This window comes from Etheostoma cragini, chromosome 4, assembly GCF_013103735.1.
Source record: "Etheostoma cragini isolate CJK2018 chromosome 4, CSU_Ecrag_1.0, whole genome shotgun sequence".
Lineage (NCBI taxonomy): Eukaryota > Metazoa > Chordata > Actinopteri > Perciformes > Percidae > Etheostoma > Etheostoma cragini.
In genome coordinates this window covers 25,642,929-25,660,375 of record NC_048410.1, presented here as the reverse complement: position 1 = coordinate 25,660,375, position 17,447 = coordinate 25,642,929, and the positions used below count along the sequence as shown (strand labels likewise).

The 17,447-nt window shown below is 41.0% G+C and overlaps 1 protein-coding gene across 1 annotated transcript; it reads right to left on the bottom strand.

Moving 5' to 3' along the window:
* Positions 1 to 3,674: 3,674 nt before the first annotated feature.
* cass4 (Cas scaffold protein family member 4) lies at positions 3,675 to 16,970 on the bottom strand. Its single transcript, XM_034869156.1, has 7 exons — positions 16,813 to 16,970; positions 6,994 to 7,416; positions 6,315 to 6,398; positions 6,100 to 6,216; positions 4,710 to 6,014; positions 4,490 to 4,573; positions 3,675 to 4,269 (listed from the first exon to the last, which is right to left on the bottom strand). Exons 1-7 carry the CDS (start codon positions 16,813 to 16,815, stop codon positions 3,859 to 3,861), a joined length of 2,427 nt encoding a protein of 808 aa, XP_034725047.1. The 5' UTR covers positions 16,816 to 16,970; the 3' UTR covers positions 3,675 to 3,858.
* Between the last annotated feature and the right edge of the window lie 477 nt (positions 16,971 to 17,447).

Genomic DNA, 17,447 nt, shown 5'->3' with positions numbered 1-17,447 from the left:
CCCCCCCCCAGCTTCAGAAAAGATATTGGGCAGCTACTTGTGTCTGACCCCTCCCTCGGTCGGTCTGCTGTTTCCTCATTTTCTGTTCTTCTGACAATACTTTCCTAGGTTTCTGCTTGTTTTTTATGTGCGAGTGTTGACTGATAGCAGGACAGGTGCAAAATATCACATTATGTTGACAAGGACCCATTTTAGGTTGATCTCCAACAGACCATTTGTTGTACATGACTGCTGACATAGGCTACCTAAAAGTACAAAAGCGTCATTTGTAAGACAATCACAAAATGAGCCAAGCTAATTCAAGATAAGTGAAGTTTATTTATATGGCTCAATATCACAAATTTACCTGAAGGGGCTTTACAGATTCAGAATACGTTGGTAAAGGAAACCGCAGCTCTTTCCTTTCTGCTGCTGTCAGACTCTGTCTCTATTTATTTCGCAACTACAAGCTAATGTGTCAAGCCACGTAGGTAATCACGCACAGGAAGTCCACAATGTGGCCGGATACTTTCCAAGAGACGGAGAGAGAGACAGACAGAGTGGCACACACACACACACACACACACACTGGAGCTGAAAAACTGGGCATTAATGTGCCTTTGCAATACTGTAGATACAACTGTTTGCTCTTTATTTATTGTTTATCTTTAGAGTGTGTTTTTTTGTACTATCCCTTGCTGCTGTGTGTGGGCATGCCTCCGTTGGGGGATTAATAAAGAGTTTTCTGTGTTCTGTGTTTATTCCAGTCTCTAAGTCAGTAGGCAATCAACCATGAGACATTGAGTGAGTTTAGCTAAAAAATGTCCAAATAATCATCACATTTTTTACTGAGAGCACAGTTAGTTCATTGTCCATTAAGCATAAAAAATACACTGTTTTGACATTTGATTTAGGTTATAATATGTCATTGACGTAGACATCAAAACACAAATTCAGGAATTTTCTAAAAGATTTCAAGTAAAATGAACATATCATGAATGTAAACACATGTAAATGGTCTGTTCTTAAAATGTGCTTTTCTAGTATTAACGACTACTCAAAGCACTTTTACATAGTAGAGTTGGTGTCCTTGAGCAAGACAGTGAATCCAGAGTTGCTCCCTGGATGCTGTGTGTAGCTGTCTACTGACTCTAATGCTTAGGATGGTTTCAAATATATAACTTAATGTCTAAGTTCTATTACTGTTCTATTACTAGAAAAAAAGGATAGGTAATAGGTGTAATATGTACTGATAGGTATGCATAAATCATGAAAAAGCAATGGAAGCAGTAACCATCTGAGTAGTTATATGAAAAAGGATTTAAGTGTCCCACAATGACAATTATTGTTGACAGCAGGCTGATACTGATGAGGTTGAGATGATTATTCTGTTATCGTACATGAAATGATAGATTCAGAATCCGATTTATTACAAAGCAAGTTTACACGCAACAAATTTGGCTTGGTGCAGTACAGTAAACAATAAAAAGTATGCACAGAGTATTAGACTAGAATAGGTGAGGTGTGCATATACTGTAAATGAGGTGGTATTTTATGTAAAATCCACTCCATTGAAATCCAACAATTGAAAATAATTTGGTGTGCATAAAGAAAAACCTGATAAAAAACATACTGAGCCAGCCTAAACTAACACAAACCTCTGAAAGTAACTCATCCACTACCCTCATCTTGTTTTATTTCTTTGGAATTTCAACTCATGGTTCCCTCTGGAACATTTAGATTTGGGTTCTGTAACTACAATTACCTTTATAAACAATTATGAGAAGCAGAAACCTGAAGAATAGTATTCCATTGTCTTTGCACATTGTACAATGTAATGCTGTGCATCTCCTGAAAGGTTACATTAAACATGCCACACATGCACAAACAATCAGACACCAAATCAACACATACGCACACCTGCCACGCAGAAAACAATAATACCAATTAAATATAAGTAATGAAATGGAGTACTATTTTTATACATTGCTTATAAATATATTATTGCATGTTAAAATGTATGTGTAATATAGCTTTTAAAATGTGACTGATCTAAAATCATTTACATCAGTATATATACTTATTGCATTTAATGATCCACCATGGGGTCCTGTGGGGATCAACTGAATTTCCCACAGCCTGAGGTCCTTTTGGTATGCCGCCAGAGGGCAGCATACCACAAGGAACTGCTTGTGTTTGCAGCAGTCCTTCAGTGGTTGACTTCTCCTTTTTTTTTTGGCAAACTTTGTTTTTTCAACATCTCAGTCAGTGAAATGAACTCCTAGTGACACAGAGAAACTGGAAGCAGACAGCAGACGCATCCGGTGCTGAAGTGTGTATAATGCATACATAAATCCTCCCACCAACATACGTATGTGTTTCACCATATTATGATTGAATGTATTGTTTTTAATTATACATTAGTGTACTGTAAGCCTAAAAGGCATTTCAAACCAAAGACGGTAATGGCACCGTTGTACTCTGAAACCCTTTCTTTCTAATGGCTTGCGCAACTCCAAGGTACTGCATTTGCCGATTGATTTTGGCCGCGACACGCTTTATAAGGTTACAATCCACCTATTTCCCATTCTACGCACCAGTTAGTAATGCATATATATTTACTCATAATTTCAATTCAATTCAATTCCATTCAATTCATTTCAATTTTTCAATTCAATTTCAATTCAATTCAATTTTATTTATAGTATCAATTCATAACAAGAGTTATCTGAAGACACTATACAGATAGACCACACTCCAGAATTTACAAGGACCCAACAGTTCTAGTAGTTTCCTCCAGAGCAGCAACAGTGCGACAGTGGCGAGGAAAAACTTCCTTTTAGGCAGAAACCTTGGTCAGACCCAGGCTCTTAGTAGGCGGTGTCTGACGTGCCGGTTGGGGTTTGAATGAAGAGTGGCAATAACAAAAATAGACAAAAATTTGTAGTCTGTAGCAGTTCTTTGTAGTAGTTTGCGGCATAGCAGGACGCTGTGCGGCATTACAAGGCACAGCAGGACATAGCAGGGCACTGCAGTGTAGCAGTTTGAACATGGCATAACAGAACATGGAGCGGGACCAAGGCGACAGATGCTACCCTGATTTTGGAGCCTCTCTGATCCAAGGGAACATTCTGGGGAAAAAAGAACATAAGGACACCGGGGAATGACTCCCCAGAGCTAGGGGGATCATCATAATCAGATGAACTATGTAGTAAACCAACCTACTGTGTAAAATACACTCTACAGAGGTCACTACTGGTTTATTTATGTATAGATAGATCAGCGAGACATTACCAAAATAGCACAACCATCTTTCAGTTTTTCATTTTAATATCAATGTTTGGGAATGCATAACACATTTTTTTAAAAGAAAATTTACACAGATTTTCACAAAAAGTAGACTGTATCAAACTACTACCCTGGAGAGTAGACCTCTTACACAATAAAGTAATACAATACAATACATAAAACATCCACATAAACAATATTCTGAGAATATATAAATGTTAATTAGATAAACAAAAATATGTTTTACTTTATATTTTAATTGCATTTTAAAATTGGACCGAGAACAGTATCCTGAATGTGCAATTTATTTTGGAACTCCACAGGGGTGAAGTCTTTTGTTCTGGTACAAGTACAACTCCATATATTTTAATTGTTCTGCTCTTCCCAGCAACTTTTTCTAACATTATTAACATTCTCAGTCTTAATAACCTGCATGCCTCATGATAAAAACATTCAGCAGAAAGCAATGATCTTTTGGCTATTGAAGCTTAAACGCAGTTGAATATGACATGAATGAAAGAGTAAACTGATGATGAATAAACCAATGTCTTTTGCTGTATAAACACATCAGCATGCTTAAAATATGTGTGCTCAGAGTTCAAGTGATTTCCGAAAGTGCTGTGCTCTTTGGGCCAGTTCATTTGCAAACTCTTGAGCCTCATGCAGAGCTTGTTCATCCGGGAAGTGCAGCGCTGCCTTCTTGGTTGCCAGAGCAAGCTGCTTTAGGAGGGCACACAGGTGGTTGCTCTTATACAGGAGGCTCTGGGTGGACCCTCTACTTTGGGCCTCCCTGTACAGGGTGTTCACCAGTCTCTGGCCTACCATAATCACCAGCTTACTTTGCGAGATGAAGTTCTCTGGTGGCTGGCCTTCCCTAAGGCTGCTCACAAATCCCCCGATGGCCTTCTGGAGGGCGCCAAAGTAAAGCCGGCAGTGCTCTGACAGGAAGGGTGGTTGAGGTTTTTTTGTGCCATTGCCGGACTCAGAAGAGTTGGTATTAGCCTAAGCAGTGTAGGGATAGAGCAAAGAAGATGTAGATGGCCACGTACTATGTCTTCCAGGCTACAGTTTTTCCTGTCTCTTTCTGACTACCAAGAAAGTCATAAATCATAAATATTGTAATGGCTATATCACAATCTACTTTTTTAATAAACAAGGTGTTTTTTGTTTTTCTCATAATCATAAGTCTGAACAAATCTTTTTTGTCAAAAGAGATACTCACTTGTGCCGTGGTAGAGACTGATGTGACATTTCCCTTTGGTTCCTTATGCACGTCCTTCTGCTGCTTTTCAAAATCATTCTTAGTCTGAGGAAGAAAGTCAAAAGCAAATTCATTAGTACTCAAGTTACATTAATATGCGTTGGTTTGCCTTGGTCAAAAGCTCACCATTCAGTTACCATTTACATTATTTATGATGACTGAGAAGATTAGACACTTTTACCTGTAGCTCTACATAGTCGTTGTCATCCTCCACTAAGTCCCCTCCCTGTGCACTTTCATCAGAACTTTTCTTTGTCTCTGGCTGACCTGTGGTGTTTTGAGGCTCTGCAGCTTTCTGAGGGGCTCTGAACAGAAGCTTGCCATTGGCATTGATGATGGACACCAGGCGCTTGACGTCCTCTGGAACAGTGCGTGCCACCATAACAAAGCGCTCCAGTTGATCAGGTGTCTGGACCTGCCCATGGTCCTGACAGAGTGTATTAAGGGGCCAGCCAGCTATGTTTAGAGCACTTACTGTTTGTTGTAGAATCACACCTGAGTCTTCTACAATGGACAGCTGTTTATAGAGCCTCGTCTGAAGGTTGGCATCGGTCAAACGACAGGCATTGCCCTTAATGTCTAAAGCAAAGTATAGGAAGCAGGTCAAAGAACATGCAATCACCTCTGCTGCTTCTTTGATCTCCTTCAGGTGTTTCTCAAGATGTTCTTTGCTCCTCCATTGACTGCTGACAAACTCCATGAGACGGGGGACAGCCTTGCAAACGGACTCCTGCAGCTCCAGAAGTCTGCGACAGACCTCGTCCTGACTGAGTGTCACTTCTCGCAGAGGCTCAGGTGAGGATGAGATCAGAGCCAGAGAGTCACAGGAGCTGGTGGAGGAGCTGGATGCCGTGCTGATTCTTTGACTGTCTGCTGCAGAGAGACGCAGGGTTCTACCTAGTTTGTCGTCCTCTTGTACCAGTGACTCCCCACGTCCCGGAAGTTCACAGAAAGACGTACATGCCAGGAAGTTTCTCATTCGCTGCAGATGCACCCTCGTGAGTTCATGAGCATTGCTTGAATCGCACCTGCACTCTAGGGGTATATGATCACTGGAAGGATCACGGAGAACTTGTGTGAGAGATTCCTCCTGTGGGGGAACCGCATAAACTAACTCCTCTGTAAGCCTTTGAGTTGGGGGCTTGTCATAAATTGGTACCCTTGGCAGCCCATTCGGTGGACTCGGGATGTCAATCGAACTGGGTTTTGGAATATCATAAAGAGAAATAGTAGGACTGCCTTTTTGAATTGGCCAAGCACGTGCTGGAAGAGTGTCATAGAGTGGCCTGCAAATTGTATCATGGTAGGAGCCTTGGGGTGGACTTTGTTTCTCAGGAACCACTGGCACATCATAAATCCACTCAGGCTTGTGGGGGCTTGGAAGGGTGCTGTATCCACCCATCATCTTCTGTTGAGCTTCTGGGGCCGAGGGAGCAGGGATGTCATAGTTTGGGTCTTGATGCAAAGGTGGTGGAACTGCATACACCTGTGCACAAAAACAAGGTTGTCAATTTTTTAGTTGTCCAGACTATAAAGGCCTTTGTTAATCCCTCTAAATGTCTGATACTTACATAAGTGTGTTCTGGATTGCTACACTTTAACTTCTCCGGAGAGTCAAATCTTTTCCCCAGCTCCGAAATTGGAACCAGCGAGTTCTTTCGTGGCAAATGTCTTGGAGCTGTTAATTCCTACAAAAAGAACATCACAATAACAGTGAAGCAGCAGAATATCTACAAACAGTCATTGCATTTGATGCATTTTGTTGTGTACATTTCCAGGAGCTCACAGTGGAAAGAGAAACTTGTCTTGCTGGGCTTGGAACATCGTAAACCTCCCTTGTTGGACTGGACGCCATGCTGAAGGATGAAGCCTGCAGACAAGACAGTCAGGCAGTAATATTAGGGTTGATTGGTAACACTTGCATTGCTTTGATCATAGCTGCATCAACCCCATTGACCTCTGCATTAACACATTTATGGGACAGTGTTTGCTCTGAAGCCTGTTGAGAGTGCCGGAGAAGCCCATTATGCATGCACTTTGCCAGTTAACGCAGCTCTATAACAGAAACCATGCTGCATGAATATTAGGTAGCTACTGCAGAAGGGAACAGGACTCCCCTGGAGCAGGAGAGGAAATGGTGAACATGTGGGTTTATTTCTCCCCACCTTCTGCCGCACAGGCACCCGTACAGACACTTCTGTCTTTCTACGGCCCCTGGCGGCATGAGCTGCTGTTTGCAGTTAAAAGTGTCTGAAGTCTGTGTCTGTTGGTCTTTTAAAGGCCAATAAAGGCGCCGTTGCTGCATGCCTGTCCCATGGAGAGGCCCCTGGTCCCCATCTGTAAGCTCTTTTGCCAGCAGGGGTTTCGCAGCATTACATCTCTGCACCAGTCTACTTAAACTTAAAGTAATGAGAAATAGACAGAGTAACATTTATATACATTCAATACTTTAAAACAATGTGTACCTTTTTTCCCTTAGGTCCTTTGGTGCTGTGACTAATTGCTGGCTGGACTGTTCTTTTTGAAGTTGATAAAGGTGTTGATGGGACCTTGTAGATCATGTCCATGCGTTCATAGGCTGGGCTGCTAGAAAGCCGGGGTACACTCGGGATCTGGTAGATACTTTGCGCACTGTCATCAGTTTCAGCATCGGTTAATTGGGGTTTTTCTGTGTTGTGGCTAATTGAGCAAGCAGTGGTTCCAGTTTTTGGTAAAAGCTGCAGTCTATTTGCAGGGGCCAGACCAAGCCGTCCATAAAGAAAACACATCCACCATCCGCTGGTGCCAGCCACATTTTGATCTATCACCATGACGATGTCCCCTTTTCTGAAAGCCAGCTCATCTGCACACTCTGCAGTGTTGTCATACAGAGCCTTTGCAAGTTTGTTCTAAAAAAAAAGAAAGAACAGAGGAAATTGAAATATAGATTAAGTAAAACATAGCTCCAAGTGGATAGTGTGTTGCACATTTTCAACATGCAGCATGGTCATTTCCTAAATTATAATTTGCAAAATACAGATTCACATTTAATAGGAAGGTATTGAAACTAAATGTCTTGCTGCTGTAGGCTTACGACATTTCCTCGTGCAAAATGTTGCTAGAAGCTGCACAGCTGAGTCGTCATCCTATTCACAAGGAAACATTGCACATTTACACAAGAGTTGTCATGAAGTAACTCTTTACTTTTTGTTAAAGTAAATTGTGGAACCTCAAAATATTAGGTTAGACATATTTTTGTTCTTTCTTTCCTCTGTATTTTCACTTCTTAACTTTTGTTCTCTATTGAAGTAAATGGAGTCTAGTCTAGCAGGCTTGGGAGCACTTTAATCACTGCAAAAATGCATCAACATGCAAATGAAACCCTATTCACATATTTTGAATGTACTCAAAGAATTATCACTTATTAATATGCTTGTTTCTCTGTGAAGTCACTGCCAGCTCTGATCTGTATGTGACAACCCTCAATCAGATTGGGCTACCTGCAATAACCATAAACACTTACAGCTTCCTTTCTTTCTGGGTCCACATCTTTGCAGTGGTGACATTTCAGAAGCGGTTAATGAGTCAAGCCTTGAAACCAAAACCATAAGCCAAAGCTTGGTCAGCTTGTGATTTGACAAGCGTTAATGTGCACTCTTCTCTCATTTGAATGAGAATGTGTATGTTTGAATGCGATGTGAACCAACTGTGTACTTTGGGTGTCATGATGTTGCTTACTTTGACCACTTCATTTTTCACAAAATCTGCTGTCTTCTCTCTGACTACAATAGGGTTTAATGTGATGCACAAAACGGATTTCAGCCTGCAATAAAACCGGAATGCAGACAAACTGTGACTGTAGAGCCTTCTTTATTAATTCCTTCTAATAATAAAGGTACAAAAATATGGGGGCCAAGACGGTTCAACACAAATGCAAAAGCTACAACACAAATACAAACACTGCAATAACAAATACATAAGCAACAACGGAAGTGAGTGTGTTATTGACACATAGCAAGTTTAGTGAAAACAAATAGAAAGATGCTTCTCCATGCGTCACAATATATCCTAAAATATGATAGCCCAGTGTTGGCTTATGACAAACAGGTATGATGTGTGTAAATGTGTGAGTGTGTGTGGTTATTCTGCCTGCTGTCATTTTTACTTGATTAATTGAAGCTAAAGGCCGTTTTATGAATGTGCGTTGAATCAACGGCGTATCCCTGCAGACCCCTCTGCGTCCACACCAAACCCTACGCTGTAGCCTGACGTGCACCTCTCAAAAAATGTAACTACATGGTGCGGCAATGCACGTCTCTCGGCCGTGGTTTGGTAGCGTTGCATTTCCCCCGATTTCCTGGTGCTCCTTCTTCCCAAACAACATGAAATCAAGGAGAGGGTTAACTTCGTGCTGCAGATTTCCCACCGTAGTCAGAAAGAACAGAGGAGACAGTATTTTGCCTTAAACCATGAACACACAGCTACAGTATGGACCAAGTGAGATCCTACTTACAGAAGAAAGGACTTTCTTGACTATCCCTATATAGAGTCCTGCAGGAATGAGTCACATAGAAATAAGTTATTTTTTTTACTTCCTTTTTTGGAAGTCAATGGGTTTTTGTGCCGGATGCCTGATAGTAGAGATTTTCACATTTGGTTCTACAACATAAAATAAGTCAGTAAATACCCCACTTGCAAAAAGCTTAAAGCTTTTAAATTTAGAGTTTACATTTAGACACACCTTCATGCAAACACTGCGGAAAACACACTGTCACACACCATTAAAGCTAAATCAGGGGTTAGAAGAGAAACAGGATGTCATTGGTTAACCATTTCAAGAGCTTCCTCTTTATATTTATTATTTATAAAGGAATCTCATCTCACAATCTTGTGATGCATCAGTGGCAGCGCTCTGTTAGTTATGGAAAATATTTTGTCCAATGGCCTCTTGTTGTACATCATATTGTTTGATGATTACTGATGCATTAACATATAACATGGTTGTTTAATGCTGTAGGCATAGTGGAACTAATTTATACTTTATGTTTTAGATTAGATTAGATAATACTTTATTCATCCCACAATGGGGAAATTCCCTTGGGACAGCAGCAGTTTTTCCGCAATAAAACAAACCAACAAACAATAGCGCAGTTTGTTTAATTAGAAACAACTTTGTTGTTGCATAGCAACTATAATGTTCATCTTAGATAGATAGATAGATGGTTCTATGGATAGATAGATGGCTAGATAGATAGATAGATAGATAGATAGATAGATAGATAGATAGATGGATAGATGGCTAGATAGATAGATAGATAGATAGATAGATATATAGATAGATAGATGGATAGATGGATAGATAAACAGATAGTTAGATAGTTAGATAGTTAGATAGATAGATAGATAGATAGATAGATAGATAGATAGATAGATTTGTATTTATTAATCGCAAGCTGGGAACAGCAGGTTACAGCAGGTAGTTACAACAACATACACACTCACTCACACACACATACAGAAAATAAAAGAAATTTACTAGAAATAATAAATAACACATTTATTGTATTTTCTGTATGTAGAACGGCAACATTGGGAAGGTATTTGGTTACATTCCGCCACTTACATATAAAGAGAGATCCAAGGCACTATAGAAATAATGGTACGGACAAAACAAACACGCAACCCTCAGCTGAGTGTGTGTGTGTGTGTATGTGTGTGTGTGTTGGCTGAATCCTTGGCAACAAAGAGCCCATTCACCATCAGAGCCCAACACGCTCAGCACCTGTTGATATGCGCCCCCCCCCCCACACACACACACACACACACACTCCCCCCCACACACACGCGCACACACCAAGCCTCAGCAAACTCCCTGCCTAATCCTCTGGGTCATGCAACAGACATGCAAGTAAAAGGGGGTCAAATGACAGTCAGCGAGCGTACAAACAAAGATTTATGTTGATGTACTTTCTCCTGAACCATCAGTAAACGCTATGCTAAGATGACATCAGCAACAACATGAACATCACTATAAACTCTGCCTGTGTTACTGTCATCCATCCAGACCTCCGTGAGGATGTGTGTGTAAAAAGCTTCAAAAGTTGCAGTGCCTGTAGTGGGCCACACATTACACCACAGCGTATCATTTGAGCTGATTATTGGTGATTCTTTACCTCAGTTACACTCTGTCCAGATCTAATACATTCAAAGTGAGTTCAGGTCACGTGTCCCGCGCCTGCATGTTGATCATTGAGTACAGTAACAAAGTCAGATTCAGCTGTGACTCTTTTGGATTCCTGCACACGCCTGCCTTTGCAGATCAGCCTTCTGACAGCTGGCCTTCAGCTCTTTAACTGCACAGCTGTCTTTGCCTCTCCCGTCTTTCCGCTCCATCCTGTTCACAAATTAACTTCGGCCTTGTCGGACGCAACGTAAGAAATGCTGATAAAAGTTGGGAATAGGAGCTTCTGTTCAGGCCAAATGAAGCTACTTCAAGAACTTCGGATTATTATTTTCATGGGTTATTGTTTACTAAAAGAAAACAGTAAAATATGCCCATCACAACTTTCCAGACCCTTGAGGTGACATCTACAAATTACTCCTTCAAATACCAAAACCAATTTGCAATATGACAGGAGGAGTGGAAATGCACATTTGAGACGGTAGAATAAAACTTGATGAATGAATTGAAGTAGGACAACATAACTCCACTGTGGAAATGATGGGATGCTACATGCTAATTGGTACTGTAACAGTAGTACAGGTAAAGAAAAAGTCAGAGAGCTGGCTCAGAAACTGATCAGATCCCATTAAGGGTTGTAAATGAACTGCATTCATAACATCAACAAAGTATAGACCTCATACATACAAGCATCTGGAGCAATCCTGGCTTCAGTGTCAGGACATTTTGACATGGGACTCCAGGGCCAGGGATCAACCCACCAGCCTTCCAATAGCTTTTACGCTGCTCACTGGAAGGTTGCTGTCCTCAGTACAGGGGTAAATATTCTGCATGGATTTTGTAACTGCCCTACACAGGGGAAGTCGCCCTCTTTTAAAAGCGCAATGCGGTTTGGTAACTGCAAGCTTTCCTGCAAACAATCAGGGAGCACCTGTAGAGACATAGTTAGTCGACAAAGTCAGAGCATCCAGTCCCAGAGAGCCACTGGAACAGGTCCAGGAAGTGATCCCCAGTGTAGGGAACAACACCCTCTGACCTTTTGCCCCCCTGACAGCCTGGGCACGACCCCGGGGTCAGGTCAGCACCTCATCCATTATACATCCAGATGGATGTCAGGCACAGAACAACACCCACAATGCTGCTGATCAGATCTGTCACACACCACTAAAAGTTCGCTCACATTTAGAAAAATGTTAATTTTCCCAGACAGCGCGGCGGTGATCACGATGAGGCACGGCACATAGTTGAGATAATCCCTTTTCTTGAATTTGGACAGGAAATCAGCCTGTAAATATGACATATTGGACTTTCCCACAGTATCTTGAAGATGGGGGCCGGGGAGAGACGAGGAGGAGGCAGTGGGACAGATAGACAAACTGGGAGAGATATTTGGTTTCCCTGTGAATCATTATGTTGGGAATTCGTTCCCGGTCAATCAATTTTATTATCTTGAATGATGCTGAGATGCGCTGCATGGAAAATCACTTCATTCATTTCATTCCAAAGAGCTCCAAGAGGAGGCTGCGTGGCAGTGACACTGACTCGTTGCAGCTGCCCTGGTATTTCCTGTATGGGAACTGATGAGAACTATGACACAATCTCATAAACAAACGCACACAAGCAATAGAAATGTCCAAGCACACACAGCTAATCCTCTTATTACAATATACGATTAAGACAACAATCACTGTACTTCATATGTTACAAAACTACACAAAAATTACTATTAAAGATAGATGAACCCATGGCCTCTCCAAGACATTATTTTCTTCTTGTTTGGATGCAGATCTCAACATGTGCTTTGCTTTTATCACTTTGTGGACTGTTGATGTTAAAATAAATATTTCTGTTTGACTTTTAGCAACTTAAGCTGCACAACCCACTATAATCAATCCCCTCAATGGTGAGGGCGCCCACTTAGTTCACTTGGTTGAGCTGGCGCCCCATGTACAGAGGCCCTCGAAACAGCGGCTGCGGATCGGTTCCCACCTGCAGCACTTTGCTGCATGTCACACTGTAGATGTAAAATAATTCATTTATTGAACAACATTTTGAATACAAGCAAACAGATGGAAGTAAAGTAAGTTCTATATTTTATTACACCGCTGTGGCGTTCACTAGGAGTGACTAGGAGTAGCTTCATTGTAACGTGTGATAATGGTTGGAGTTGAAACAAGAGTCCCAACAAACAGAATGAGGAGTAGTGTATGAGGCAGCCTAGTCACTTCTTAACATCTGAGCAGAATGGGTTTAAGAGGTTGGAATAGTCATAGATGAAACACGGAATAATGCCTTGGGTAGGGGAAATGGGTCAATATCATGTGCTCGCCTTGGTTTTCATCGTGCACATTATTCTAAGGCCAGGCTGTCCATGATCTACCTTAATGTAAAGGACTTAGGCAGACATGTCACACATGTTTTGGTTCTGTAACAAGCTGAACAACTGTTGGGCAAGGGTATTCCAGACCTCGTCTAAGGCATTTGACAATGACATCTGACCTAGCGCTGAAATGGTTATTTTTGGTGTTCAAGGGGAAGGAACACAAATGACAAGTAGACTGAAAGATGCATTTGCCTTAGAAACTCTTTTTGCACGGATAAGGATTCTGTTGGAGCGGAAATGGGAACATCCACCCAAAGCCTCGGCATGAATGACCCACCTGATGCTGTTTCTAAAGTTAGAAAAGATTAAATGTTCCATCAAAGCGTTGATCCACAAATTCCATAAGAGATGGGATGCTATGGTGTTTTATTTGAAACTTCCTTTATTCATACCTCAAAATATGTATTACATATTTTTTTAATTTTATTTATTTAATTTTTAATTTAATTTTTAATTTAATTTATTTTATCACCTACCACCTACTTGGTACAATACCCTGTATATACAGTATTTTGGAAATAGGATCTTCTTTTTCTTCCTGCGGAACTGTTATTTGCATAGGCAGGATGTTGGGGGTGGGAGGAGCAAAAAACTAAAGGTTTGTTGCCAATCATGTCTGTAACCATATGCTGTTTTTGGCAAATAAAAAGATGTATTAAAAAATAAATATGTATACAAACTCAACTGTAATTATCTATATCTTCATTAAATAAAAGATGAATGTTGCTAATAAGCAACCCTGTGGCACAGCCACATCTCACAAACTGTTCAAAAAATGAAGAAAAAGATGCAGTGCGGTGGCAGATGTTTTGAGGAACAGCAGATAAGGTATCTCACTGCTCACACGCTACTTTTGTTTAAACCCCCACTTCCTCAGTGTCATCTCCTGCCTGTGGTCACACTCACCATGTTGTCTCTGTGTACTGGCTTGTTTTCCCTGCACACACATAAACATCTTCCCCTGGGAATTGGGCAATGAACAGTGCTACATTAAACATTCACAGAGGACTACTTTCTTTTTGAGACAATACTATAATAAGGTTATACAGATGGGGGAGGTTTGGCATCTCCTATGAGCCTATACTATAGAGCGTTTATGACTCTAACATGGTCAAATCTTAAAGGTGCATCCCTGCAAATGGACAAGTGATGACACACTGCGTGCACTTCCGGTTGGCGGCACTGTGTTGATAGACCTCGGCAGCAGTGTCTTGCTTTCAGAGAAAAATGTTTTTTTGTTTTTTTTTATGTCCACCAATATTGTCTGGGCCTATTCGCATTTTTACATCAATGATAATGACAGCTTCGACGTGTGCTACACGCTGCGGTACCGCTACTTCACTTGGGCAAGAGAGGTAGAGTGACAGCAGAGAGAGGAGAGGGCCTTACAAAAAAATGCATATAGGCTGCTGAACTATTGTAACCTTGTAAAAACAAATAGTGCCTGTGTGAGTGTGGTGAGCACATCTGTCTCTGGCACCTTCATCACTCAATATTCCCTACACTGGCTGTTAGTTAAATAGGACTGATGCGTGATACACACTAGTACAGTTTGCCTGACATAACGTTGTGTTTATGCTGTGCATTTGGCTGTAGTAACAGTCCTCTTAGAAACCATGGACTACAATTTGATTCCATCCCAAAGGAGAAAGTTGGTCTGACAAACAACAATTTCTGGTCTAACTGACTAAACAGTCAGCAAGCAAACGTAAGCTTTGTAGAGCTATAAGTTGAATTTTTTTTAAATGGATAGATTTAGCTTCTATACATTGACGATTTCCTGTCCCTGGTGAACATTAGTCAGCCAGTCGTTTGAGCTAACGTTAGCTATGTTGAGATAGTGGAATTTTCAAACTCAAAGAATCCCACACATTTAAACACCATACTGCTAGACTAGCTCAATCTTGGTATAAGTAAGACATATGCAGACATTTTTGTTTTCTATCGACAGATTTATTCCTCGTACATCCGTGAAAAAATACACATGTTGCAGCTATTGTTAGCATAGCGCCAAGTCAACAACACACGCGCAGCTGCTGTGATCCAAACAGTTCCAACCTGTTCCTCCAGTAGTTGTAACCAGATGAAGCACTTTATATCAATGTGTCAGAGAGCGTCTGTGTGTTCTAGTGTGGTTCCTCATTTATTTTCATGAAAACAAATGTTTCAAAAATTGTTTTTATTCAACTCTTTAACATAAACAAGCTGTTAGCCCTTTAACAAAACAACTAGCTAGCTAATAGCATGACTACTCTAGAGTAAACCACAACCCAAATGACATGGTTCATGTCCTGTCATCACATTTACTGACTGTACACATTTTTTTCTTCAAGTGCCATATTTTGGTGTTGTTCACCCATCCTGCTCCAATGTAATGTTATTGATATATATATGTACTCTTGAAGACTAGGCTATCTCCAGCGTACGGGGATAGATGTTGCAAGGTAATTGCAATGTTGGGAAAAGTAAGTTGGGGCAGATGCTTTGTATATTTTAAGGGACAAAATACAGTTGGATCACAACCAATATCCTATCCAATTTCCAATATAGTTATGCATCTGTAGCCTAGCTCTATGTAACTCTATTACCGTTTTGTACACAAATATGGCAGCGGGCAAGACTGAAGTGACGTCTTTGGTACCTATGAACTGACCATTGACTCAGATCATTTAGTTTTCATTCTCTTAGCTGGCATATATCCTGACAGGATGTACAATGAGGATCAGTAATAGCCCTCAGCAGGTAAACACATGGAAAGTGACAGGATAACGCAGGAGAGATGGGAAACTAAACATTTGTTCATTTCCTTGGGTGGGATGTGAAGAGGATCATGACTGTCTACTGACTCCTGCTCTCTGTTGATAAAACAGCTACACAACACATGAGGCATCCCAAAAATAGCTCTCAATGATCTAAAAACAGAAGTAATTCCAATACGGAAAAACCTTTGAGAATGCAAATGAGATTGCGCAAACTGATCATGGTCATCAACCAAACTAGTCACGTTTTTTAAAGAACGGGTGAATAAGATGAGCTATTTATGAGATATTTAATTTGCATGGAAAAATGTCAGGATGATGCATATCCTTTTCCTCCACTGCTACAGATAGGACTTGGGAAGATTATGCTTTGTTGTTACATTAATCATGTCAAGGCTTTATAAACACTTTCCCCCCAAAGACCCCCAAACCAAATAATGAATGGACTGGTAGTGTAGATATCAAGTGTAGCTACAGCTGGGCAGACCTATTCGGTACTTGTAATTATCAAATGATTCTATCCATCCGTTAAAACTAGTCTGAGAAAATGCGTGGATAAACTGTAGACGAGTCAAATATGCTTGGATTCTCTAGAACTAAGTGCAATCTTTTTTACATCTGCTGCTGAATATCTTGCAGTATTTAAACATGTGCCTAATGTCCCAATTATGTGTTTCTGAGCAGCCTGTGTTGATCATCTTACTTCTAAAGGCTGGTGTGTTAATGAGGCTCATAAAGTATCTCTCTCAGCTGTGTCAGATTATAGCCTACAGTAGAGCAGGTCACAGGGTGCTGTGTAGAAATAGGCAGTAGCTGACACTGCAAGTTAAAGTCAAATCCAAGCAGGTGGTCTACAGTGACATTTCTCTGGACAAGCAAAAGATACACATCACAGTTCACATTCAAAACTGACATGATGAATGATTCAAAACACAGCAACTAAAGTTATTGTAATTTGGTCAAAGGAAGCTGCAGTACTCACCATGGTTGTTCAGCAGTTGTGTTCCGTGTCCACACAGAGAAATAAGTCCATCCACAAGAGGCTGAGTTACAGTATCAGTGAGACATCCCACTGTGAGTGTGTGTGTGTCTCACACCGTATTGTCTGAGCTGTCACTGAGAACGACTCTGTTGTACACGCTGGGCGGAGTACTTCAGCTCATGTCACTGACAGAGCTGCTCTCCTGCAACCCCATTGGCCGGAGAGACACCCCCTTCTCTGCAGCTGCCCCACCAGCTTTGTGCCAATCCATCCCCCCCCTCCCCCATCCATCTAATAAAGCAGAAGTACATCATCACTTGTCATTAGTTTATTTTTCCTACTAACTGAGGGGATTTTTGTCTTTTTTTAATTATGGTTCCTCTTTCCTATTATTCTGAAACATTCCTCCTCCACATACGTGATAGATTTATTATGATTGTTTAAAGCAGAAATTCTTGTGGCTTTACTCGTTGTCTGGACAACACAGACGGCAGCGTCGGAAAGAGCTGAGTTGGGGGTTGGGGAATGCAGAGCGATGGGGCAGGGCGACCTCCACACAGTCTGTGAGGTGCATGCTGGACTCAAGAAGGAAATCAGCAGCTTTTTCTATAATTTTTTCCGATTTTTATTAAGGA

What these genes read in the sequence shown, in the direction of transcription:
- cass4 (XM_034869156.1), bottom strand. An exon ending in AAGGACCTAAGGGAAAAAAG is followed by an intron (nt 6,399 to 6,993) that starts GTACACATTGTT and finishes TCTTGTCTGCAG; the next exon opens with GCTTCATCCTTCAGCATGGC. An exon ending in ACGACTATGTAGAGCTACAG is followed by an intron (nt 4,574 to 4,709) that starts GTAAAAGTGTCT and finishes TTTCTTCCTCAG; the next exon opens with ACTAAGAATGATTTTGAAAA.